Source organism: Sorghum bicolor, chromosome 1 (genome assembly GCF_000003195.3).
Source record: "Sorghum bicolor cultivar BTx623 chromosome 1, Sorghum_bicolor_NCBIv3, whole genome shotgun sequence".
In the NCBI taxonomy this organism is placed as follows: domain Eukaryota; kingdom Viridiplantae; phylum Streptophyta; class Magnoliopsida; order Poales; family Poaceae; genus Sorghum; species Sorghum bicolor.
In genome coordinates, this window is record NC_012870.2 from 62,979,569 (window position 1) to 63,004,149 (window position 24,581).

Here is a 24,581-nt window from a genome sequence, read left to right on the forward strand (position 1 = left end):
CTGAGATTATGTGGCGGGAGTTGGCGTTCCTCATCCGCGCGTCGTCGGGCGCGGTCGGCGTTGCGCTGCTCACGGAGCTGCCTCTGCTCGTCTGTTTCTCCATCAACGGCCGGCTCGTCGGCGCTGACGTTGAAAACGATGTCTCCTCGTCGGGGTGGGAAGACCGGGAAACGAGAGAAACCCGGAGGATATGGAGGCAAATCCAGGTCGTAGTCCTCGTCCTCGGAGTTTATGACTTCAGTGGGAACGGAACCAGTGCTCGAATTTGTGCTGGAAGCCTGGTCGTCCCGTAGTTCTCGGACCGTCACCATGTTGACGTAGTGACGAGCTGGTCGACCGTTCCACTTTGGCAGCCAACCCGCCTCGTTGAAAAGGGATTGGACATGCCGTGAGTAGAGAGAGGCCGAGTTGTTCAGACCGCAAGGATACCTTTCCTCCGGATCAGCCTTGATCTTGACGGACCGTCCCGAGGGGGTGGAGGTTATCGTCAGAGTTGTGCCCAGCTGTTCGTGTGTGACGACACGAGTTGGCCGGTAGGAGTTGAAAAAATCCGTTGGTGCGGCTTGATCAGGTCGACGCAAGATCCCATCTACTAGTCGGGAAGCTTCGAGAAGCTTAGAATCAGCGCGATCAAGTGCTCGGAGAAGATCCGAGCCGTCGATCTTCTTTCCCTTGTAGCGTGGGAGCGGTGGTCGGGTGCTCGGTGCCAGCATCCGTGTGGTCGGAACCGACGCCACCATCATCCCAGATTGGATCTGGGTTCCTTCTGAAACCGTGGTCGCGAGACCGCCGCCGTGCGTCGTCCACGTGATCTGGCCGACGGTGAGCGTGAGGCCTTCAGGCACGGCCGCGGAAGCTGGAACGACGACCATCTTGTTCGCCGGAGAAGTTGTACGCACACCCCATACCTGGCGCGCCACTGTCGACGAAAGCTAGTCGGCAGTCTACCTTGGGGTATACCCACGGTAGTAGTTTATCGGTAGACGGTGCGCAAACTACGAACTCGATGGTGACGCAAGACACGGACAAGCTTTTTATCCAGGTTCGGCCGCCGAATTGGCGTAATACCTACGTCCTGCGTCTGGTTGTACTGATTTGTGTTGAGAGAATAATGTGTCCTAGAGGGGTCCCTTGCCTCTCCTTATATAGTCCGGAGGGCAGGGTTACAGATCTGGAAACTAATCCTAGTCGGTTACAATTGCCATAGATAGTTCGATATCAATTCCTATTCTAACCGACTAGAATCCTGCTTGATCTCCACGTCTTGTTTCCTTGCGCGAAACTCCGAGCTGTCGGATCAAGCCTTGAACTTGTCTCGTAATGGGCCAAGCCTCCTGGCCCAAGTCTAGCCGTAAGGGTATAGGGGTTTATACCCCCACACCTTGGAAACCGATTGGTTTCCATGCCTGCTAACACATTGGCCGCCACGGCGCCATACGTCTCCGCTCCATCAAAAGCTCCGAAGTGCTTCACTTCTATAGCAATTTTCAATTTGGTTACCAATGAAGCTGTAAGGCAAGTCTCAATGGGGGTTTCACCAGGATATCATGCATATTTATTAGAGCGTCATGTCAGCAAAATTACATATTTTGCATGAAACGAAGAGGAGAGAGAAGGAAGTAGTTTCACCATGGTGAAACTCCACGGGCGTTGTTTCCCACGCGGTGAAACGGGATAAAATCCCAACTGAGGGCCAAATCGTTTCACCATCTTGCATGTGATCCAATCATTTTGCAGCAATTAAATGCTTTGCTTAGTCTTGGAAACAACAAAGTGAAATGCTCCATTGCTGGAGTTATTTCATAGATGGTTTCATTTCAATTTCGATGACGTGTTGCTATGTGAAACCGTGCAATGACACTGTCCATTGAGATGCTCCATTTCATGTCAGTTTTAGGGCGCTCACAATGCAAGACTCTATCACAGAGTCCAAGACACTTAATTACATATTATTTATGGTATTTTGTTGATGTGGCAGCATATTTATTGAAGAAAGAGTTAGAAAAAATAAGACTCCAAGTCTTATTTAGACTCCAAGTCCACATTGTTCGAGGTAATAAATAACTTTAGACTCTATGATAGAGTCCGCATTGTGAGTGCCCTTATTGCAGCATTTGTCACCTTGTAGTGCATGTTAAGAAGATAAAAATTGTACTGTACAAGGTTTTCATGTGAGTTTTATTCCCATTTAATAGGATAACACATCAACAAAAAATGATGACATGGCATAGAAATTATGAGGGTAATATTTGTAATACCAGGTTGGAAATAGATAGTGTTGATTTGGAACTTCAAATAAATGTTTAATGTTGGTTTAAGATATGATGACTTGAGGATGGTTGGATAGGGCGAACATAGCAAAGAAAATGTTTCAAGGAACTAAGCAAAGGTGAAGGGCATTGGAGTAGGGCTAGAGGTGGTACACATCGTCGAAGTAGTACCGAGACGCCGCAGGTGCACACGTCGGTGTCATGTGACGGGTCCCGCCTTCCAGGAGGCTGCCGCTGGAGCTGTAGAGAAGGGGCCCGAGGATGGCTAACCACCGGTTGGCAGACCGCGATCCACGAGCGAGGCTGCAACCGGATCCTTTAGCATCGGTTCCTCCGGAACTACGGTGTGTGTGGCGTTCAGGTACGAGTACACAACTTTATATTCATAACGGAAAATTGCGTATACAGACTAAGAGCCCGTTTGGATCCATGAAATTTAATTTATTCTAATAATTATAATTTAGGTATAAATTAATTAAGCTAATATAGTTGTATATGGAATATATTTATATATTTATTATTAGGTATATAAGGGACATACTTATATGTTGTGTTTCTATTATATGGAAGTGAAGTGAGTTGAAGAATGTGCTATAAATTAGATATAATAATAATATATAGAATCCATTTCTATCTTGCACCATATTATGAAAATAGTGTTATTTGTGAGTTTGGAAAAATTATGAAATATTAAATTCTAAGTCAAAATAGTCTAATTCATTACCTACAAAATAAAGGGATCCAAACGGATTGTAAGACAAATTTAACACATGCCATCTCAATTGCACCCAAATAAGCCATCGTATGTATGTATTAACTAATGTACATATGACTATAATATCTTGTCACACCACACATCATCCTGGTAAAAACAAATTCTAAACCGCTCGCACGACGACTCAGGGCAGGGAAAAACAACTCTAGGCCTTTCTGCAGACACCTCCCTCGCACACATACGCAGCCGCCTGCAGGAGTTGCTCGATACCCGCCTCGGCTTCTTCTTCCTCCTCCTCCTTCCCGAGCGCGCACTTAGGGTGAAGATCGAAGTCGCACCGATCGCACCTGTACGACCACAAGCTGCCCAGCCCTTCGCACTCGTCGCAGGTGTAGGTGACGGCAGCGTCACGCCGCGTGAGGGCAAGCTCGTGCAGCTCATGCAGCTCGTGCCTCATCACCTTCCCAGGCCACGCCCTGGCCTCCTCGTCCAGCTTCCTCCCCAGCTCCTCCAGCACCTCCTCGGTGAACGGGAACGCGTCGGCGCCGTGCGCCACGATGTGGGACTGGGCGTCCGTGGTGAGCGTCGCGCCGGAACTGCCGACGGCGACGAGCGAAGGGATCGCCCGGATTCTGAACTTGTTCATCAGTGTCTGCTTCCGTTCGTCCTCCAAGGGGAGAGCGAGCCATGGCATGCCGGAGAAGTACTCGTCGTAGGCGCTCTGGTCCTTGTCGACGGAGACGAAGACGATCTCCAAGTCGTCGCCGCCGCTTCTCTCCTTCATCTTGCCGTACTCCTTGACCAGCGTCGGCAGGAAAGCTCGGCATGGCGCGCACCATTCCGCTGAGAAGTAGAGCATGACAGTCTTGCCGACAAGATCTGCCACAGGAACCTGTAATAACCATCTTAATTTCAGTCTCTTATCATCCCAAAAGAAAAAAAACATCACAAAATTAATTAGAGAAGTCGTTAAACCCATCAAAAGTTCATTAGAAACAAGCATACGTGCCTTTGCTCCATCTTTTCCGACAACATAGTCCAAATCTCCACTGACAAGAAGAGACTCCAAGGTCTGCGTGGCAGCTTTGGCCTTAGACCTCCTGATCAAAACCTCCATCTTATCCTCATCATCGAAAGGGAACCCTTCCCAAGCATCCACTCCATGCTCTTCAACCACATCGGCGATGTTGCTGTTCATCGTTTTGCCATCAGGCCCAACCAGGACAAGCGTGGGAAGCGCCCTGAGGTCAAAGTACCTCACGAGCTTCTCGCACATGCTGTCGCCATGAGGAATCGCGAGCCAAGGCATGCTCGCGAAGCTCTCCTGGAACACCGACTCGTCGCAGCGGAAGTAGACAGCCACGACCTCAAATCTCACTCCAATTTCTTTCAGTTTCTCGTAGACCTCAGCGAGCTTCGCGGTGAACTCGCCCATCGGCCTCGCCAGGAAGCACAGGGCGACGTGCTTCCCTTCGAGCTCGGAAATGGGCACCCGGTCGCCGTTGCTCGAGATCAGGTGGTCACGAGTGGGCGTGCCAAGGATGCTGTGGATCGTCTGGCTGGCCTTGTCTGCTCGCTCCTGCGCCTCCAGCTCGCCGATCCTCGCCGGCGTGAACGGGGAGGCCCCTGCACCGTACTCGCTGATGAATTTGACGCCCTCCTTCGTGTAGATCTCGCCTGTCTCTGCGCCGAGGACGACGAGGTTCGGGATGCCGTTCACCTTGAACCGGCTCATGAGGCGCTTGATGGATTCCGAGTCGGAGAACGGCACCGCCAGCCATGGCATCTTGGCGAAGTAGGCGTCGAATGACTCCTCGTCCCTGTCGCGTGAGACAAAGACGACCTCGAGGAGACTCTTCTTGCTCTGCTGCTGAAGCTCCAGTTCTTGGTATGTTTGAATGAGCTTGGGTGTGAAGAGCCTGCATGGTGGGCACCATGAGGCGGAGAAGTAGAGCGCCACGGTGTTTGCCTCGATGCTGCAAATCTTCACCTGCAGGATGATGAGCAAAGGAATAAGGTGCGAAGGTTGAGGGGAACAAGAACAAGTCGATCGATTATATTCATGAACATGCAACTTTTTCTTCCTCGATCTCTTTTCTCATTACTGTATATCTTATCGAGAGCTATAATTTTAATATAAAAATCATCTTTGTAGGTTTTTTTTTGAAAGAAACTAGAGAGGTTTACACCCTACAGTAATCATCTTTGTAGCTGTATGAAAAATTACGGCCTTCTTTTATTTTTTAAAAAGGTACTGTATGAAACAAGTAAATAGTTGCCCTGGCTGATCATGGGGGACTTTAATCTCATTTACAAAGCTGATGACAAAAGCAACCTCAACCTCAATCGGAGACTGATGGGGAAATTTAGGTCAGCGCTGGATGATTGCGAGCTGCTTGAGATCTGTCTCCAAAATAGAAGATTCACATGGTCAAATGAAAGGGAGCACCCGACGATGGTCCGCCTGGATAGGGCCTTCTGCAACTCTGAATGGGAGCTCATCTTCCCAAACCTTGCTCTACTTGCACTGTCCACTGGAGTTTCGGATCACACCCCAATACTGCTCACCCGTCAGGACAGAATGCCAAGGAAGGCAAGTTTCAGGTTCGAGGACCATTGGCTGCGCACAGATGGTTTTATGGAAGTTGTTCTACAGGCTTGGTCCAAACAACAGTTCGGATCTGCTCTCAGTGTGATCAGGAAGAAGCTAACTGAGACAGCAAGGGCGCTGCGTAAGTGGAGCAAACCGCTCTTCAGCAATGCGCGAATGCAACTGCACATAGCGAATGAAATTATCATGCGCCTCGAGGTGGCGCAGGAAATAAGGCCACTCTCTGACTCTGAATTTGCTCTTAGAAATGAACTCAAACTGAGATCACTTGGCCTTGCAGCACTTGAACGTTCCAGAAGAAGGCAGGCATCTAGGTTCATTTGGCTCAAGGCGGGGGATGCGTGCACTAAGTTTTTTCACCTCAAGATGAACGCCAGAAAAAGGTATAAATATATTGCCTCTCTTAGGCGAAATGATGGAACCACAGCATGGAACCACAACGAAAAAGAAACACTGTTGTATGACTACTTTTCGGGTATCATGGGGATGAAAATGCAGCGATCTAGGACCTTTAACTGGAACCGTCTTGACATGAGCAGAATTCAGGAACTGCAGGGGCTCGAGCTTGATAGGGCCTTCAGTGAGGAGGAATTAGAGCACGCAGTGAAGTGCTTGCCGAATGACAAGGCTCCTGGGCCAGATGGGTTCACAAATAATTTCTACAAACGCTGCTGGCCAATCATCAAGCTAGATGTGCTGAGCGCTTTTCACAGTTTCCACATTCAGCACTGCGGCGCTTTAGAGCATATAAATGGTGCCCAACTGGTACTCCTTGCGAAGGCAGAGGTTGTTGTGACCCCAAAAGATTTTAGACCTATTAGCCTCATCCACTCCTTTGGCAAGCTCCTCTCAAAAGTTCTAGCACTAAGGCTGGGGATTTACATTGATGGGCTGATTGCCTCAGCCCAAAGTGCTTTCATCAAGAAGCGCTGTATACAGGATAACTATGTATACGTCCGCGGCCTGGCTAGACATTACCATCGAACAAAGACCCCTGCATGTCTCCTCAAATTGGACATTAGCAAGGCTTTCGACACAGTGTCATGGGAATATCTGCTGGAGATGTTGGCACAAAGAGGGTTTAGTAATAGATGGTCTGACTGGCTATCAGCCATTTTCAGATCATCATCTTCAACTGTGCTATTGAATGGATGCTCAGGCCCTAACATTGATCATCGTAGAGGCCTCCGCCAGGGGGACCCGCTATCACCCTACCTGTTCATTCTAGCCATGGATGTTCTAAACCGGATCTTCGACATTGCAACTGAGGATGGTTTCCTTAGTCCATTAAAAGGACGCCAAGCAAAACTTAGGTTGTCACTGTATGCAGACGATGCTGTGATCTTCACTAACCCTAAAAAGAAAGATATCGCCTGTATTATGCAGATCATGGAAGCTTTTGGAGACGCCACTGGTCTGCGAATCAACATGACCAAAAGCACGGTGGCCACAATCAGATGCACAGGTGTCGATCTTGACGAGGTACTCAGAGAATTCCCAAGTGTTAGGGTGAACTTCCCAGTTCAGTACTTGGGATTGCCGCTAAATCTGGGGAGGTTGCGTATGGTGCATATACAGTATATCCAAGACAGGGCAAAGAACAAAGTCGCTGGCTGGCAGGGTAAAATGATCACGGTGGCAGGTAGAAAGGAGCTAATAAAATCAGTGGTCACCTCCTTACCAGTATACTTATTCACTGCAATCAAACCACCGAAGAAATTCTTCAAAGACATGGATAAGCTCTGTCGTCGCTTCCTCTGGGCTGGTGATGGCCAGTTAACTAGGGGGAAATGTAAGGTAGCCTAGTCTAGGGTCTGTTCTCCAACTGTGAATGGCGGTCTGGGCATCAAACATTTGGAGTTCTTTAGCAGATCCCTACGTCTACGTTGGCTGTGGTATGCCTGGGATGCTACAGATCGGCCATGGAAGGAGCTGCAACTTCCTGTTGATGGAGGTGACAGAAATCTTTTCTATGCAGCGACCAGGGTTGAACTGGGCAATGGCTGCAGGGCATCCTTCTGGCACTCGCGGTGGCTAGATGGTGATGCCCCTGCTGCCCTGTTCCCTGAACTGTTTAAGCACAGCAAAAGAAAAAACCGATTGGTAGTGGATGCACTAACAAACAACGTCTGGGTCAGAGATGTTGATCACAACATGAGTCAGCAAGTCATTGCGGAATACCTGCATCTTTCGGACAGACTGCAAAATGTTGCTCTAGCACCTACGCAGGAAGACAAAATAATCTGGGTTCATTCTGCTAATGGCCAATACTCCGCACGATCAGCATACAAGATGCAATTTGAAGGTTTGGGCAACTGTAATATGGCTGGTTTTACATGGGAGACCAAAGCTCCTCCAAAATGCAGGTTCTTCACCTGGCTTCTTCTACAAAATAGAATCTGGACAGCAGCAAGGCTACAAATTAGGCAGTGGCCGAATGAGTATTTCTGCCAACTTTGTATCCGGAACCTGGAGACGGCCTTCCATCTGTTCGTGGAATGCCCGGTTGTGAGATCAATCTGGGACAGAGTGGCTATCTGGGTGAGATCGTCGAATCTTGCACCAGTAAACTGGGGCCGTGCAAATAACATGAAAGATTGGCTACTCCAGCTAATCAATAGCTTACCACCAGCAGCTACGCAAGGCTTGAGATCCTTAATTATGTTGGTACTCTGGGAGGTGTGGCGGGAAAGGAATGCTAGAGTGTTCAGGAAGGAATGTCGGCAAGTTCAGAGGATAATGGCTGGGATATATGATGAAGCCAAGATGTGGGCTTACGCAGGAATCAAGGGGCTGCAGATGATCTTGCCGCAGTTAGATGAACTCCAACTCCATAGCGAGGCGCTGGGCCTTGAGGCAAATGGCCTGCAGAATGTAGTTTTTTTCCAGTCTGTAAATTAGTGTTTATGTAATCTAGGGGTGGCCAGGTTACTCGCTTCCCGAGGACCGGCAAATGGAGTGGGCGCAGCTAGCACTGTCAGCAACTATGTAAATGTAAATGTAACTATTTGCTCCCTGTTCTTATAAATGAAAGCATCTTTCGAAAAAAGAAATATGCAGGGAAAAAAAACAAGAAATTCCTCCCGGATATTTGGGCTAACCTGCTCGCCGGAGTTGCGGACGAGGAAGTCCCGATCGCCGGTGCCGAGGATGGCCCCGATGCCACCGCGCCTGGTGATCGCCCGCTCCGCCATACGCCGCGCGTACAGCTCGATCGATCAATGCAACTCGATCGTGTGCTAGGCTGCTAGCTAGGGGTTCGGAGTTGGAAGAGAGGAGGGCCAATAGGAGGCGACAGCAAGTTTGTATACGACCAAAGTGATGCCAGCGTGCCGCGGCGGTCTCCGCCCAGTGACTTGGCGTCCGGGTAGCTGACAATTGCCGGCCATTCCATTCCAAACACCAGCTAAAGGCTGTCAATGTTACAAACTATTAATTAATTTCTATCTATATTATGTATACAAACTATGGCCCCAATAGATAGTTTTTATACAGTAATTTTTTATCCAATCACATTCATTCTATCTCTATTCTCAACCAATCATATTACTACACTGTTCATGTTGCCTGATAAACCATGGCAGAAAGTACTGTTGGCTTATTTATTGTGAGAAAAAACCATTGTTGAATAGGTGGCAAATTCGGCTGATAAGCTCAAGCGTGTCTTGAATCCCATGTAGACATGGTTTCTAACTTGGATCCGGTTTCTATGATTTTTTTTTCTCTCTTCTATAACTATCTTATCACATCAGCAAAATACTTAAGTGACACTATAATTAATATCTATAAAAACTATAATAATTTCTACATTGAAAATATTCTAACATACCGAGGCACACAAAAAGATGAAGCTGACAACCACACGATTCCTCGATCCTCCAAAGCCAAGGGTTTATTTATTATTCCTATGACCTTGTTTAATTCCTTTGGTGAAAATTTTTTGGTTACACTAGGACTTTTATTTGTATTTGATAATTATTGTCTAACTATGAATTAACTAGACTTAAAAGATTTATCTCGTAAATTACAGATTAATTATGTAATTAGTTATTTTTTATCTAAATTTAATGCTCTATGCATGTGCCACAAAATTTAATATATTGAAAAATTTTGATTTTTTTTGAATTTTAAGTGCAACTAAATAAGGCCTATGTATATGATGCACCACCTCGCTCGAAAAGTCTGGAAGCAACTTGTGTTCTCAGAGCAGAGCAGGAGTCTGAGTGGCCCAGACAAGGTCTCGTGTTCCCCTTCGTACCCTCCCCTAGTGGGCTGCAAAGGTTTACATTACAGACCCAGTCTGGCCCACTCACTCTTCCGATTGGGCCTAGTGCGAGTACTCCTCCTGGGCTGTGGCTTGGCCAGGGCGCTGCCTGGATGTGGACTGTGTTCTGTGGAGTGGTAACAAACATGCCATCAATCCATAGTTAGGAGCAGCAACTAGTCACAAATCGCAACAGAAGTGCAGTTTTATATCCCTGCCATGCCAAAGAACCAAACAAAACCGCGTTTCAAGTTGTTCCCCCAAATTTTTACATTCACACAATGGCTGACAGCTTCGACAAACAACCGACCATGCATGCATATCACCAGATGTGGATCTATAATCTGAACCTGGCAAGGATGCAGAAGACCTTCACAGAACAAGTCAAACAATGCGATTTGGAATACTAACACCACCAAACTACTCACCTCATCCTTGACCATGCTTCGGAACAAAGACAATCATGTGGATCCAAAACCAAAACAATGTCTAGCATGCAAGATTGCAGAAATGCAAGGGAAAAATAAAAATTGCCACCAACATCACATTTTTAAAAGCAGAAATACCATGTAGCAAAACCATTACTTTGATCTAATACTCACATAGTTCTGCATACACATACGCTCTTAAGAGTTCAGGGTACAACTACTATTTATTAACACACAAACATCAGCAGCTCAAAAACCTCGGCTCCAAGCACAACCATCTCACGATTATTGTCATCCCTCACACCATTCAGATAGCACCGGAAACGCAAAGGCAACTCAGTAGAACAAATCTAGACCTTCCTGCACACGCCTTCCTCGCACACATACCCAGCAGGGGCTTCCTCAGTGGACTTGCCTTCCTCCTCTTCACCCTTCTTTTCCTCCGCCAACGCGCACTTGGGGTGCAGATCAAAGTCACACTCATCGCACCTGTAGGACCATGTGCTGCCCATCTCTTCACACCCGTCGCAGCCGTACGTACCACGGCGCAGCAGGACGAGTTCATGCTCGTCATGCAGCTCATGCTTCAGCTTCTGAGGCCACCCCTTTGCCATCTCGTCCAGCTTCTTCTGCAGCTCCTCGAGTCTCTCCTCAGTGAATGGGAAAGCATCAGCACCGTGGATCATCAGCTGGGCCTTTGCGTCCCTGCTGACTGTCTGCCCAGTAGGACCGATGGCGACAAGTGAAGGGATCCCGCGGATTTTGAAGGTCTTCTTCAGGGATACCTTCCTTTCATCTTCCAAGGGTAGAGCAAGCCATGGCATTTGAGAGAAAAAATCATCGAATGAGCTCTGATCCCTGTCACTGGAGATGAAGACGATCTCAAAATCACTGTTCTTCTCTTTGATCTTGTTGTATTCCTTGACAAGTGTGGGCAGGAAGGCACGGCATGGTCCACACCATTTTGCTGAGAAGTAGAGGAGGACAGTCTTCCCAACAAGTTCTGATACAGGAACCTGAGATATACATTAAGTACACTTTAATTTCTCATGATAATCAGACTTGTATAATTAAAACCATCAAAAGTGCATAAAATCTGTAAGCTATACAATCTTTACTAAAGCAGACAGTAAAATAAAAGGACAGTGTTAAACAATATATCCGTTACCAATTGGCAAAACTCTGTTTACTTGATAAATATCTTTGTCATCTATCACTTCCTAAAGTTAGCATGAGGACCATTATTTAAGGTCACATTGGTTAATTTTAAACTTTGATATTATTTCTTAAACAAGAGAGTCATTTATCCATGATGAAGTATAGATAACAACACAGCTATCTTCTTAAATAAACTTGCTACTTTTTTTAGATAGAGGAAAATAAACTTACTACTTGATACAGTGATTGTCTTTTGCAATGACAGAAGAGGACTTTCATATATATAAGAAGTCAAGCAACAGTAGTGCATACCTTTGCTCCACCTTTTCCAATGACAAAGTCCAAATCACCACTGATTAGAAGGGACTCCAAGGTCTGAGATGCAGCTTTAGCCTTTGCCTTCTCAGCAAGAATTTCCAGCTTCTCAGCACTGAATGGGAAGCCCTCCCATGCCTCAAAACCATGCTCATCAATTATGTCCGCAACATTGCTGTTCAGTGTCTTCCCATCAGGGCCAATCAGAACTAGTGTAGGAAGAGACCTAAGCTCAAAGTAACGAACCAGCTTCTCACACTTCTGGTCACCTTGAGGAATTGCAAGCCAAGGCATCTTTGCAAAACTCTCATTAAATGCTGACTCTTCACTGTCCAAGGATACAGCTACAACTTCAAATTTCTCCCCCACTTCTTTGAGTTTCTCATAGATCTTAGCAAGCGAATCAGTGAATTCAATGACTGGTCCATAGCCATCCACCACAAAGCACAGACCAACATACTTCCCCTCAAGCTCAGAGATGGGTACCTGGGTATAGATAACAACAATCAAAACAAGTAAGCATTTGCAAAGACAGTTAAACAATCGAAGGTCATGAGATGTTGCATCGAGCAGTTACCTTGTCTCCCTTGTTTGAAATGAGATAGTCTCGAGTAGATGTGCCAAGCACGCTTTGAATAGTTTGATTCTCCTTTTCTGCCTTTTCCTGTTCCTTCAGTTCATTGATCCTATCTGGTGTGAAAGGGTAAGCCTCCACGCCATACTCACTCACAAATTCAACACCATCTTCAGTGTAAACTTCACCAGTTTTTGCATCAAGGATGACCAGGTGTGGGATACCAGAGACCTTGAACCGGGCATCAAGGGCCGCACGGCCTTCGGTGTCAGAAAAAGGGACAGCCAACCATGGCATCTTTGCAAAGTATTCATTGAATCCTTCCTCATTCTGATCAGCCGAAGCAAAGATGACCTCGAAGCTCTTGCCCTGTTCAGCCAGTTCTTTGTACACTTCAATAAGCTTGGGCGTGAACCTCCTGCATGGCGGGCACCATGAGGCCGAGAAGTAGATGGCCACAGGGCTCGCCTCGATGCTGCTGATCTTCACCTGCAGGATTAAAAAATAAAGAAGGCACAGAGATGTTCAGCAACCAAATTCTGGTTGAGAATAGCAAGATGGCTGCAATCATTCACCAAATGTAAATTTGCTTTTATTATGTTTATAAGAAAAAGTTCAAACTTAAGCTTTCTAATAAAGCTGGGCTGGGCCTTTGATCTTTTGCTGGGTGAACGTTTAATAAAGCTTTCTAAAAAGTTCAAACTTATTTTGTTTATAAGTTGCATGCATGTTTCAGAACTACAACCTTTCAGATGTCTGAACTTTTGCTAAAGGTAACCTTTTCTGTCAGTGAAACCTGTATATGCAGATGCGGTTATGGAATCAAACTAGGCAACTATGGCTTCAGAATTAATAATGATCCAAAGTTCCAAACAATATCCCGACACCCTACCTCCCTCTCTTCCCAACCCACAAATATTGCAGTACAGATGGTGGTAACACTCCAGGGCTATTCCAGAATTCAAGTATCCCACCAAGCCACCCCTAGATAATAAGATGTTCAAAAAGAAAACACAAGGATCCTATATAACACAAAAGCAGCGTTACTCATAAACTAGTTTTGCACCCTTGATGAAAATTTCCAAAACTCGATAGCAGAAAAAATTGAAGTAAACCTGAAGTAAACTAGTTTTGGACCCTTAATGAAAATTTCCAAAACTCGGTAGCACAAAAGTAGCGTTACTCATAAACTAGTTTTGCACCCTTAATGCACTTGATGAAAAATTACAAATATATGGGGTGAATTTGTTGGGTGAACGTTGGGGGTACTGCGGCTGCTTCAACTTTATATATCTAGATCACGGCTCGCCCCATGTGCACAGGGATTAAAAACTGGTAATCGACCCTGCCAATTGGCACCCACTACCCAGAGGTATTAGATACTCCCTCCCTCCCATCCCTAAAGGAGTACTAGGCCTACACAGTGAAGTCGAAGAAGCTAAAGTAGTAAACCCCCTTCCCTGTGTCCCTCCCTTGCTCATCAATATCATCTACCACCTACTGGTAATGGTAATACTAGTTGATAGATAACTGCAGCAGGGGAGCCGACCCACAAAAACCCCCATCCATATCCGCGTATTCCATAACCGGATCGTCTATCTATCCTAATCAAAAATTAAAGCCACACGACGACAAGAGAAGACGCAATCGGGGCCAGCAGCATCGCGAGATATGGCGAATCTGCACATCTACCGCGCGGGCCGGGAGTGGTAAAAAGGATGGGAACCTCGAGACAAATTGAAGACGAGTGCGCGGGGCGGAGGCTGTGACTGACCTGCTCACCGGAGTTGCGGACGAGGAAGTCCCGCTCGGCGGTGGCGAGGATGTCCCCGATGCCGCCGCCGCCGGCTGCTGCTGCGGGCGCGGCCTCCGCCTCCGCCTCCGCCATCCGCTGGAGCGTGCGAGAGAAAGCAAGCAGAGCAGGCGAGAGCGGACGGAGTGGAGTGGTGGGCGCGGGTGGTGGTGGTGGTTTGACGGTTGATGGACGGGAACGGGAACTGGCTCTGGGGCTCTCTGGGCTCTGGCCGCGGCTTCCTACGCCGGCGCCCCGTCCCGTCGGCGGTTTATATAGGCGCGCACGCACGCGGAACGGGTGCGGCGCGCGCGGGGGATGCGGGGCCTGGTCTCTCCTCCGTCTCAGGGCTTTGGCTGGCCGGCTGCTTTGCTTGCTTCGCTTGCAAGATTTTGTTGCTACCTGCTACCACCGCACATCCACACCACACTGTGTGTGACCGTGGCCTTTACAAGGGAAGGTGCTGCGAATCTTCGCAGCAGGGATAAATTTATTTATAAAATCCACATGCTCCTCCGAGTAAATTAACATCTTATTTGCTTGATAGTCATTCAGCAGTGTTTTTTTTATAATAAATCAGCCAACAGTACTTAGATATATAGTTCATCTTATAATTTTGAACTGGGGGAAAGGTAAGCATGAAACACGTTTGGGAGGGTTTTTTTTTTCAATCATGACCTATTTGACAATACTCCTATAAGAGGTTTTAGACTGAGACAAGATAAGCTCCGCCGAACTTTTTTTCTTTTTGAGAGAATGGATTCTATGTGTAATTCTGTGAAGTGGTTCTTTAAAAGTAGGTGACTCGGAACTAAAAAGAAGATTCTTCTAGTTCATTGCATGCACATATTACTCTATGCATATAGAGCTTTTATTATGCTAGAGAATAATACCACTTAGTCAAAGACTATTCACTTCTCTCAAAGAATCACTTTTCATATAGAATCAAGAGCAGAATGAGCTTTAGAAAATAGGACCGCAATTTTTTGACAAGATAAAACCATCAAATAAGGATGGTATGACAAATGAGATAGGTTTAAGGTGGTACAGCAAGGTGGTAGGCCAACACGATATGGGTACTTAGAGAACCACCAATAAGCACCGAGGAGGGAAGGGGAGCTAGGGTGCCTCATGATGCAATTTGATTAGTCGTCCTATGGGGCAGGAGGAGGAAGAAGGATGACAAACCATTGCATCCAATCTAATTTGTGACATTTATCAATAGAAGATAGAAAGACAAGGGAAACTTATGTCCAGAGGATATAACCTTCAGTAGAAAACTTACTCCCGCACACGCAGGATCTGGCCGCTCAGCGCGCAGACCATCTCCATTGTCCTATGAATCTGTCGTGGGCATCAGATCCTACGCGCGCCCACACCTGCTAACTTACCCATCGTCACCTCTGTCGGAGAAGCACGCACCGCCCACGCCCACCCTGCGCACATGCCCTGACCGTGCTTATGCCCACGCTGAGAAGACGACAATAGCTAGGGTTCCGGCAGCCCGTGCCACCCCCTTAGAAGGGGTTGGGGGAGGTCGGCCGGCTAAGCGGTGGGGACGGCGGAGGGTAGATTTAGGGTCCTAGCGGTGATGAATGCGGTCGGGCTAGGTCGAGGCAGAGGAACAAGGAGGTTGCAGTGGGCGTGCTAGGGTTTCGTTGGAGCTCCGGCAAAACCCTAGCGCCATAGGGGTACGATGGGCGGCGAGATGGAAGGCTTCCATCTGTGAAGAAGGGGGAGAACGCCAGATCTGGAGGGGTGCGAGGGCGGCAGAGGCAACGTCACCAGAGCTAAGCACAAACGAAGAGGCGGAAGTTGGGGAAAACCCAGGAGAGGAGGCGGGGATGTGGAGGAGGAAGATGAAGGAGGCATGCGGGTGGAAGTGTGCTCGCCTATATATACACGTGGACCGTAGTGGTTCCCAAACTTTAGTACATAATTGGAAAATCTAGGTGGCTCATGTAATGCGCCTAATCACGTCAAAATGGGAAGGAAACCCTATTCTAGATGTTCACAATTTAACTCGTGGACTGTAATATCTTTTCATTCATGTTACAACAGCATAATGCCTAATGGATTGTGGCAATTTAAATTTTAGCTCAGGTTGATTTTATTTGATACTCTTGGAAAATGGATTGGCTATTCATATGTCTCCATCTTTGTCGCTTGCTCCCAAGCGATCCGTGGTGTAAGCAAATAAATCATGTTTTTTTTGACGAATCTGGAGGGACCTGGGTCCCTACAGAGATTTAATTTAAAGCAAAGAAAACAAAGTTACATCAAACAAAGAGAGAAGAGATGGGAAGGGAAGAGAAGAGCAGGGGGAAGCTAAGGAACCTTGAAAGACAGAAAGAAAAGAACACAAGAACAAATTACAAGAGTTGCTGAATCCATAAAAGGTAGGGCTGAGATAGGGCAGGCTTGATCCTGTATTGAAGGACAGAAATCTCTTTTAGGAAGATTCTGCAACAACTTGCCGGCGTTGGCTGGACCCCATTGAAAATGAGCTCGTTTCTAGAGACCCAGATAGCCCAGCTCATAAGGATAATGGCTTCCATGGCAAAAGGTGAGTTCAGTTGACGCCAAAATTGAGAGATGACCTCAGGAATGGTGCTCTGAAGAGGAACTTCGATTCCAATCTTGTCCCAGCAAGCCAGAGCAAAGCTGCAATCGAGAAAGAGGTGTCGTGCAGTTTCCTCCAGTAGAGAGTTGCATATAACACAATCAAAAGAATCTAGCTGCATGTTTTTTCTTTTCAAGTTATTTCTAGTATTAAGCCTGTCCTTTAGCAATAACCAGAAGAAGACCTTATGCTTGGGCTGACATTTGCTTTTCCAAAGCCATTTGAATGCTTCGTGAGCGTTACTCTGACCCACTAAACTCTTATAAACATTCCTTGAAGAGAAGGAGCTAGAGCCCCAGCTGTAATGCCAAGTGTCCCTTTCATTATTCAATTCCACCAGGTTTGTCAATTGCTGAACAGAAGCCATTTGGATGAAGGCAGTTTGCGATAGGGGGAGTTGAAATAGCAGATGGAACTCCTCAATTTCGAAGGCTTTCTTCACTGAGATGAGTTTATTGCTGGCAAAAGAAAAAAGCTCTGGGAAGGCTGAGCTTAGGGGCTGAGAGAAATAAATCATGTTTCTTAAGTAGTGCTGATAGATGCAGCAAGCTAGGTAGCTAGAAACATTTTTCTGGCATTTCGTATCCAATTGAAACCTTTTTTTGGCTTTTCGTATCCAATCCAATTGAAACCTAGCTTAATGTTTGTTTTTTGGCTAAACACTAGGATCGAGTACTATTTATGTAATCCCCGTGAGGCGTGACACTAACACCCCAAGCACTTCTGGTCCGTGAAGGCATCGCAACGCTCGTTGTCGTTGTATGTTGATCTTGATCGGCGTCAAGTCAAAGTCTTCGCTTGCAACTACTCCTACTTTAATGTAACTAACTAACTAAATAAATAAATAGCATACAAATAAACGCGCAGTGCCGACTCCGATCCGATGAGCATTTTCTTGGCTTTCACACAGTACCGTCCTTGTCCTTTGTCATAATACTACTAGGTGAGTGCCCGTGCGTTGCGACGGGATAACACTCATGTATACATGATGATATATTCAACTGTTGCCACACAAAATCAATTAAAAAAATATTCTATTAAACTTTATGGGGGGTCTTCTGTTGTATAGCACCATACACATGTATTTGTTCAAATAAAAATATAGCATCACTTGTCTGATTCCATGATATCATAGTAATTGTACAAGAGACCCAATGAACATTGTAAACAAGTTCTGCTACATCAAACCGAACAACATTGTGAATTTGTCATAATATAACTACTTATAATGAACAACATCACTTGCCCGTCTAATAATTATTACCTAAAAAGTATACAACTGATTATATGTATTCTAAGATGATTTACAATTACAATTATAATATAACTACTGGTTATGATATACTAATAATCTTTTATATAACTGGAGAGAAATGCTTCATCCATGATTAGCTAGTCGTGGCACCTGTAGTAAATTGGAATAAGAAACTTTTTCTTTGATACCAGCAGTGTCATCCAGAAATTATATCATGTGTCCTTTGCTTTACTACAAGTAAGAGAACAAATTGCTTCAAACCTAGCCAAATTATTATGAATAAAAACAAGTGAAAAACCATGTTTGGAACTAAAGTAAACTCATAGGCTGAGACGACACAGACATGTCTGTGCTGCTAGACACCATGCCAGTATAGTTGGCAGTTAGTGGCTCTCGGGAGCAGTTGGATAGGATGCCACACAGTTCAATCATGTCAAAATCCTATCAAAACCGAATGCTAAAATGGAAGTGTACCTGACATGTGCATAATGCATGAAAATAGAAGATCATTAACAAAATCAGTCACAAGATCAAAAGAGTTGGAATTCCCATACCTTGAATCCCATCATAGATGCTCCTGGATGGCAGGATCAAGGCCACCTCCTCGATAATATGGGCTCTCGCATCACTTGCACATGGTGTTTTCCATCATGTATGCAGAATCTTGAGCACCTCACAAAGCCATTTGAGAACTTGTAGTTTTCTAAGGATCACCTTGGATCCTGAACTTTGGGCAGCAACATTTGAGTTTGTAAGTCTTAATCTTAATTCTAGCAATTATGGACTCTAGCAAGTTGCTGACCAGACCATCTTGATGTTAAAAAATCTATAGCTAACAATGAGGACAACTATATATACATAAATAAGATATGGTATAAAAAAGCCTTAGTATTAAAACCATCACATTATACTTTAATGTGATTGATAAGACACTATAAAATTGGCTGATCTTGTACTGCATAGTAAACATAAGAAACCTATTTCTATTCATGTAGAGCTATGGCCTGGAGATCAGCTTCTTATCATAGTTAGGACTGACCATGTGTGCTAAAAGGAAGTCTTTGTATAGAATTTATGCGTAGTATCAGCAGGAGAAGTATCTTTAGATGATTATAGTAAGTTTCCAATATTAACGAAAGAATATATCCATTGTTAAATTTTCAAACACCAATCTTATTTTTGAAATAACAGTGTGAATATGCGACTTCAATTTTACCACAATCAAAACATGGATTTTATTCAGTATGCTTCCATAGGTTTGCTAGGTCCATGATACTTTGTGGAGATATCAGTTATCAGCTACCATAAGCAAATAGTATATTACACATTACATATACACTTGGGCAAACAGTATATTGTAAAGCTGATTCAAAAATCAAAGAATGTACATTATTAATCCTGTATACATGTAGAGGAGGGGAAAAGTGGGGGAAGGAAGATAACTTGTACTCCTAAGATTGATACCCATCTCATGGTAGCACGCCATCAGCTAAACACTCTCGTCATTTATACAGAATACAGGTAAAACACCATCAGTGCTCTAGTTTATGAAAAAATTTGGCTGTTTGAAAGGTCTAGGTTAACCCTTTTTTTCACTAAAATAGCTCTGACATCACAAATAAAATTAACATCAACAAAAGCTTCATTGAGCATATATACAAGAGAATGCAAGTTGGTATGGGAAAACGCTTAAAGGCAAAGACCCCTGAAATAAAACAGCCTATCTAGATATGCTAAACTAACAAGGCTCTTAAAGTAGCCTGCTTTATATATATTATAATCCAATATGAAAACGAGCTCTGTGAGTAGCACGAAGAAAATGATACTTATCATCTATGACAAAGAAATTAACACAAAGACGAATGCAGTGGAGCATTGGAACAGCAAGCGTACCTTTCTTCTAACATTGCAGAGCTTTCTTCAAATAACTCCTCCACACAACCAATGGAGGCAGACTTTCCTCCAAGCTTTCCAACTGAAGTATGCGACCTTCTATGAAAAAGTGACTTCAACTTGTTCTGATTTTTCTTTGGAGACAATTGCGGTGTTGTCAAATGATCAGATGGGATGATGTCAACTACGACACAGGTGGTGTCATCCTTTAGCCTGCTTGTTTTCAGAGCTTGCTGCATGGACATAACAATGGACAATGAAATTAGAAACTGAGCCAACCTTAGCTGCACCATTCGGGGCCTCAAAGTAGTACAACTAAATTCTGAATTACCTTAACAACAAGCTTGGCTGCCAGTTCTGCAGGCAATCCTCTGCATGCTTGTGCAGCTGCTTCATTGGATAACGCATACCATATGCCATCTGATGCTATTATCAGCCTTCCTCCGGTGTTGGATAGCTGAAATTACAAAAATCACAAAGAAGCAACTTTGACAACTCAGCATAACATGCGTCACAGAAAAATTAAAGTGCAGATCCCTGCATTTCGTAATTTATATCAACCTTTTCTTGCTTGACATGTGGAATGGGCACAATGAACTCCCCAACATCCATGTCCCCAATGGATCTTGAAAGGCACAAGCCACCAGGCCAGCACCAGAGAGGACCGACCTTGAGCCGGCCTACTTCCCCACCGCTAGCCGTGACGCGCTCCCGCTCCTCTGCATTCTCCTCCAGGCTGTGGTCCATGGTCAGCAGCTGCAACTCGCCGCCCTGCGTGTCCAGGATGCAGCGCGAGTCGCCCACCCCACTGTGACCGTGAACCCATCGATGACCACCAGTGTCGCCGTGGTTCCAGACACTTCCCCTGAAAGAGGTAGTGGCGTTGAGCTCCAATCTCGACTGCAAACGATACTGTACGTGATCAGGGTGGTAGTAGCACTGACCCTTGCGCTGGAAATTGATGTCGGCCTTGACAAAGCCAGCGACGAGCGCGCGCGGCAGCGCCTACAGCCAGTCTTCGCGGCCAATGTTCGGCGGCAGCGCGCTCATGACGTGCTCGAGCAGATGCTCCTTGCAGACCGCCGCCAACACGCCGTTGTGGCCATCGAACACCTGGTGCGCCAGATCCAAGCAGTGGAGAGACGTCAGATCAGGGCGCGGCAGCAAGAGAGAGCAGCAGCGGAGAGGGAGGGGTGGGCGGTACGTACGTCGAAGACGGAGAAGGCGGATGCGGGGTCCCTGGGGACGCGGAGGCAGTCGGGCTTGACGAGTAAGTAGTCCTCGCCACGCGTGGCGAAGCAGGTTACCACGAGCTCCGGCGAGGGCAGGATCCAGTGAGGGCGAAGGCTCCGGCGAGGGCAAGGTCGACTGGGAGTGGATGCGCGATGGGGCTGTGGCCAGATGCGCCGGATCGAGGGGATCGCGCTGGACTGCTTACCAGTGGAGTGAAGGAACGTCGCAGCAGGGTGTTGGAGCCGGATGTTTGGCGGCGCAGCATAGGGATGTCGGAGCCACGTCCTCGACTCTGCGTCCGTGTAGGCCGCTTGGGGCTAGCGGCGGCGTCGGAGCAGGTACGGCGTTGGAGCGAGGGAAGCGTGCAGGGGTTGCTGGCGGCGTGCAGATGAGACTGTGGCGACGACATAGGGGGTAACGACCCCCACGATATGGGCGCCGGCGTGTAGGAGCTGGTGGCGTCAGCGTGCAGGACAAGGGCTGGCGGCGGCGGCGGCGTGTGGTCGTGGGGAGGTTGGGCACGGGAGTTTTGTTTTGACGAGGAGGCTTCCCACGTTGCGGCGTAATTAGAGGGAGGCAGGCCGATGGAGAGATATGACGATATCATTTGAGTTTTTTTAGTTGTAGAGATATTATAACCTTAACCAGAATAAGGTGTTGTTTAGTTTCTAAAAAATTTTAAGATTTTCTGTCACATTAAATCTTTAAACATATATATGAAGCATTAAATATAGATAAAAGAAATAACTAATTGCACATTTTACCTCTAATTTGTGAGACGAATTGAGCCTAGTTAATCCATGATTGGACAATAATTATCAAATACAAACGAAAGTGCGACATTAGTTAAAGCCAAAATTTCCCCTAACTAAAGAAGGCCTAACCTGTGAGGCAAGCCAAAACCAACTTCTTGTTGGAAATATTTTTTCTATCAGCCAGCAGTAATTTTCTCACATAATAAATCAGTGACAAACAGTACTTTTAGACAAGCAAACAAACTCAAGATGTGTGTCCCTATCTTAGTGACGTGTCTGTTGTACGTGGAGTTTTTCTCAACCCCAGTCATCACGCCAGCCAGGCAGCCACTTTTCGTTCCTACAATTAATTTTTTTAATCTATATTTAATACTATATGCATGTGTCTAAGGCTTTATTTAGATCATCTAAAAACCAAAAAATTTTCAAGATTCTCCGTCACATCGAATCTTGCAGCACATGTATGGAGCATTAAATATAGATAAAAACAAAAATTAATTGCACACTGTAATTTGTGAGATGAATCTTATGAGACTAGTTACTCTATGATTGGACAGTGTTTATCAAATACAAACGAAAGTGCTACAGTAGCATTTCCTAAAAAAAATTGGCAACTAAACAAGGCCTAAATATTAGATGGAATATGACGTAAACTTTTATGGAGGAACTGAACAAGGCCGTGCATAGGATGGGAGCCTCCATCAATCACTTATGTAAGGTTTAATCAGAGATATATGTAGTGGAAAAAGGTCTAAAGCGCCACGAATTATATTTTATTTGTGAGTGGAGGGGTAAAATGCTATGACAATGTAACTTTTGGCTTACAACCGCTGGTTGATGCTGCTCCCCCTCATTGCAAAAAGAATATAAATACTTACTAGAAAACTAAAGCGCGGCGTTGCCGCGCTTATCCATGATTTTTTCTTATATGTGTTAATTTTCTTCTTTTTATCATTTAGTGGAATTTGAGAATATTAAATTCATCGCTTTACTAAGAAAAATATGATAGTATTTAATACATGTGCATGTTCAGCTTAATATCTTAGTTTCCACGAAAAAAAATTAAAAGGTACAAACTTGTATTGTTCTTTTGGCTCGAGGCTCCATATATTTAACTATTTGTTGTATAATTGAGACATCTATTTGTTAATGCTATTTAGAGGACCTATTGGTTTTGAGTTAGGAGCTATACTTGCTCATATCGAGTGGGTGAAGCTAATATAAAAATCTATCGTGTCGTGCGTTGACATATTGATACTAACTCCATTCCAAATTATAAGTTATTCTAAAAACCTTAAAGAATCAAAGCATCTTAAATTTAATTAAATTTATATAAAAAAATATTAATATTTATGAGTATCATTAAGTTTTTTATTGATTATATTTTCATAGTATATCTACTTAATCTCATAAATTTGTATAATTTTTTCTATAATTTTTTCTATAATTTTGGTTAAACTTAAAATATTTTAACTCTCCAAAATTCTTGGAATATCTTGTAATTTAGGATGGAGTATTTAGAACTGACTTATTTTTATTCGATGTTATATGGTTATCCTAGTAACGTTGTTCATCGAAATGATATTAAGATGGAGATGAAGAATTACAAACGGTCTACCAACATTTTGAGCAAAGTAGATTATAGCATAGAGGTAAAGCAAACCTTTTTTGTCATATTTGAATCATATATTAACTAATCTAAATAATATTATCAGTTTCATCAATTTTTTTGGTTAGTTCTACACTTTGTGAAAATAAGTTATTTTTTGTGCACTCTCGTATAAGCTTTTTTTTTTAGATACGAAACTTTTAACCAGTGTACCATATCTAGATCTAGTATTGGACGGGCGAGATTTATTGTCTGTATATGTGTATTTTTCTAAAGGAAAATGACCGTATTGTAGGTTTGCCATATGGTGATGTCATGTCAGGGCTCTCGGCCGGTGCATGCTCCACGCCGTGCCTGCACGGCTGCGCGCTCGCCCGTGCGGGTGTGTACGCCGGGGAGTAGCAAAGCATAGGGGCGCCCACAGCCTGCCTCGGCAGTGCCCGGGACCAGGGGTAAACGGAAGGCTCTGGAACCTTGTGGACGTGGCCTGAAGAGCTGGATTTTTTTTTATTAAGAAAAGGGTGCCTGAAGAGCTGGATACGTGGCAGAATATTAAGCTAGATCCTTTAGTGCAGATTTCGTCTATTAAAAGATTTGGCATCATTATTAGTATATTTTTTGTGTATATTATTGGTTAAATTTGAGAGGGACCGACGTACTGACTCTATAAAAAGTCTTGAGGTAAGAAACTCGATTCCGGCTCTTCCCAATTCGATTCAATTCCTTCTACATTATCTACAGTCGGGTTTAGACTAATTAAAATTATGACCACTTGATGCATGTCCGAGTCATCACCACGTGCGTGCGACGTGAAAGCGGCCGGTAATGTCGATCATCATACGTCGTGGCCTCCCGCTAAGCACAAGCAGAAGAAAAGAAAGAAACAAACAAAGGCAGGACTAGCTAGTCAATGCCAAAACAAACCTTATTCTGCTAAAGAAAACCCTGGTTGAAAGAAAGGCGAAAATCCTGATATCAATTTGCATTGCAATATGATCCGGATCTTTCCGAGCACGGACTACTGTCCATCTGGTGCAGAGATCTCCTTTGATTTGCTGTAAAAGAATTGGGATATATAAAACAATT

General features: G+C 45.0%; 4 protein-coding genes across 4 annotated transcripts; all 4 read right to left on the minus strand.

The window, feature by feature from the left end:
• On the minus strand, positions 3,064-8,790 carry LOC8077062 (probable nucleoredoxin 1-1). The gene is made up of 3 exons (XM_021453940.1): positions 8,698-8,790; positions 3,995-4,975; positions 3,064-3,877 (listed from the first exon to the last, which is right to left on the minus strand). The coding sequence occupies exons 1-3, from the start codon at positions 8,788-8,790 to the stop codon at positions 3,191-3,193; spliced, it is 1,761 nt and encodes a 586-aa protein (XP_021309615.1). The 3' UTR covers positions 3,064-3,190.
• LOC8080431 (probable nucleoredoxin 1-1) lies at positions 10,391-14,387 on the minus strand. Its single transcript, XM_002467664.2, has 4 exons — positions 14,110-14,387; positions 12,339-12,824; positions 11,759-12,247; positions 10,391-11,304 (listed from the first exon to the last, which is right to left on the minus strand). Exons 1-4 carry the CDS (start codon positions 14,221-14,223, stop codon positions 10,639-10,641), a joined length of 1,755 nt encoding a protein of 584 aa, XP_002467709.1. The 5' UTR covers positions 14,224-14,387; the 3' UTR covers positions 10,391-10,638.
• Positions 17,825-20,355, minus strand: LOC110432374 (probable protein phosphatase 2C 33; the record flags this gene model as incomplete). The annotated part of the gene is made up of 3 exons (XM_021452642.1): positions 17,825-18,727; positions 19,899-20,131; positions 20,230-20,355. Coding segments are annotated over 3 exons (378 nt in total), but the record flags the coding sequence as incomplete, so codon positions are not given.
• Positions 20,406-21,738, minus strand: LOC8077065. The gene is made up of 4 exons (XM_002467666.2): positions 21,423-21,738; positions 21,107-21,328; positions 20,843-21,011; positions 20,406-20,763 (listed from the first exon to the last, which is right to left on the minus strand). The coding sequence occupies exons 1-4, from the start codon at positions 21,736-21,738 to the stop codon at positions 20,421-20,423; spliced, it is 1,050 nt and encodes a 349-aa protein (XP_002467711.2). The 3' UTR covers positions 20,406-20,420.

Bases quoted from the DNA above. Each gene is read 5' to 3' on its own strand.
- LOC8077062 (XM_021453940.1), bottom strand. From the start codon at position 8,790: ATGGCGGAGCGGGCGATCACCAGGCGCGGTGGCATCGGGGCCATCCTC. The intron at 4,976-8,697 runs GTTAGCCCAAAT...ATCATCCTGCAG, and splicing joins TCCGCAACTCCGGCGAGCAG to GTGAAGATTTGCAGCATCGA. The intron at 3,878-3,994 runs GCACGTATGCTT...TGGTTATTACAG, and splicing joins TCGGAAAAGATGGAGCAAAG to GTTCCTGTGGCAGATCTTGT.
- LOC8080431 (XM_002467664.2), bottom strand. From the start codon at position 14,223: ATGGCGGAGGCGGAGGCGGAGGCCGCGCCCGCAGCAGCAGCCGGCGGC. The intron at 12,825-14,109 runs GTCAGTCACAGC...TTAATCCTGCAG, and splicing joins TCCGCAACTCCGGTGAGCAG to GTGAAGATCAGCAGCATCGA. The intron at 11,305-11,758 runs GTATGCACTACT...TGTATATCTCAG, and splicing joins TTGGAAAAGGTGGAGCAAAG to GTTCCTGTATCAGAACTTGT.
- LOC8077065 (XM_002467666.2), bottom strand. From the start codon at position 21,738: ATGATATCGTCATATCTCTCCATCGGCCTGCCTCCCTCTAATTACGCC. The intron at 21,012-21,106 runs GTACGTACCGCC...CTGGCGCACCAG, and splicing joins CCGCCTTCTCCGTCTTCGAC to GTGTTCGATGGCCACAACGG. The intron at 20,764-20,842 runs GTCAGTGCTACT...TACCTCTTTCAG, and splicing joins CATCAATTTCCAGCGCAAGG to GGGAAGTGTCTGGAACCACG.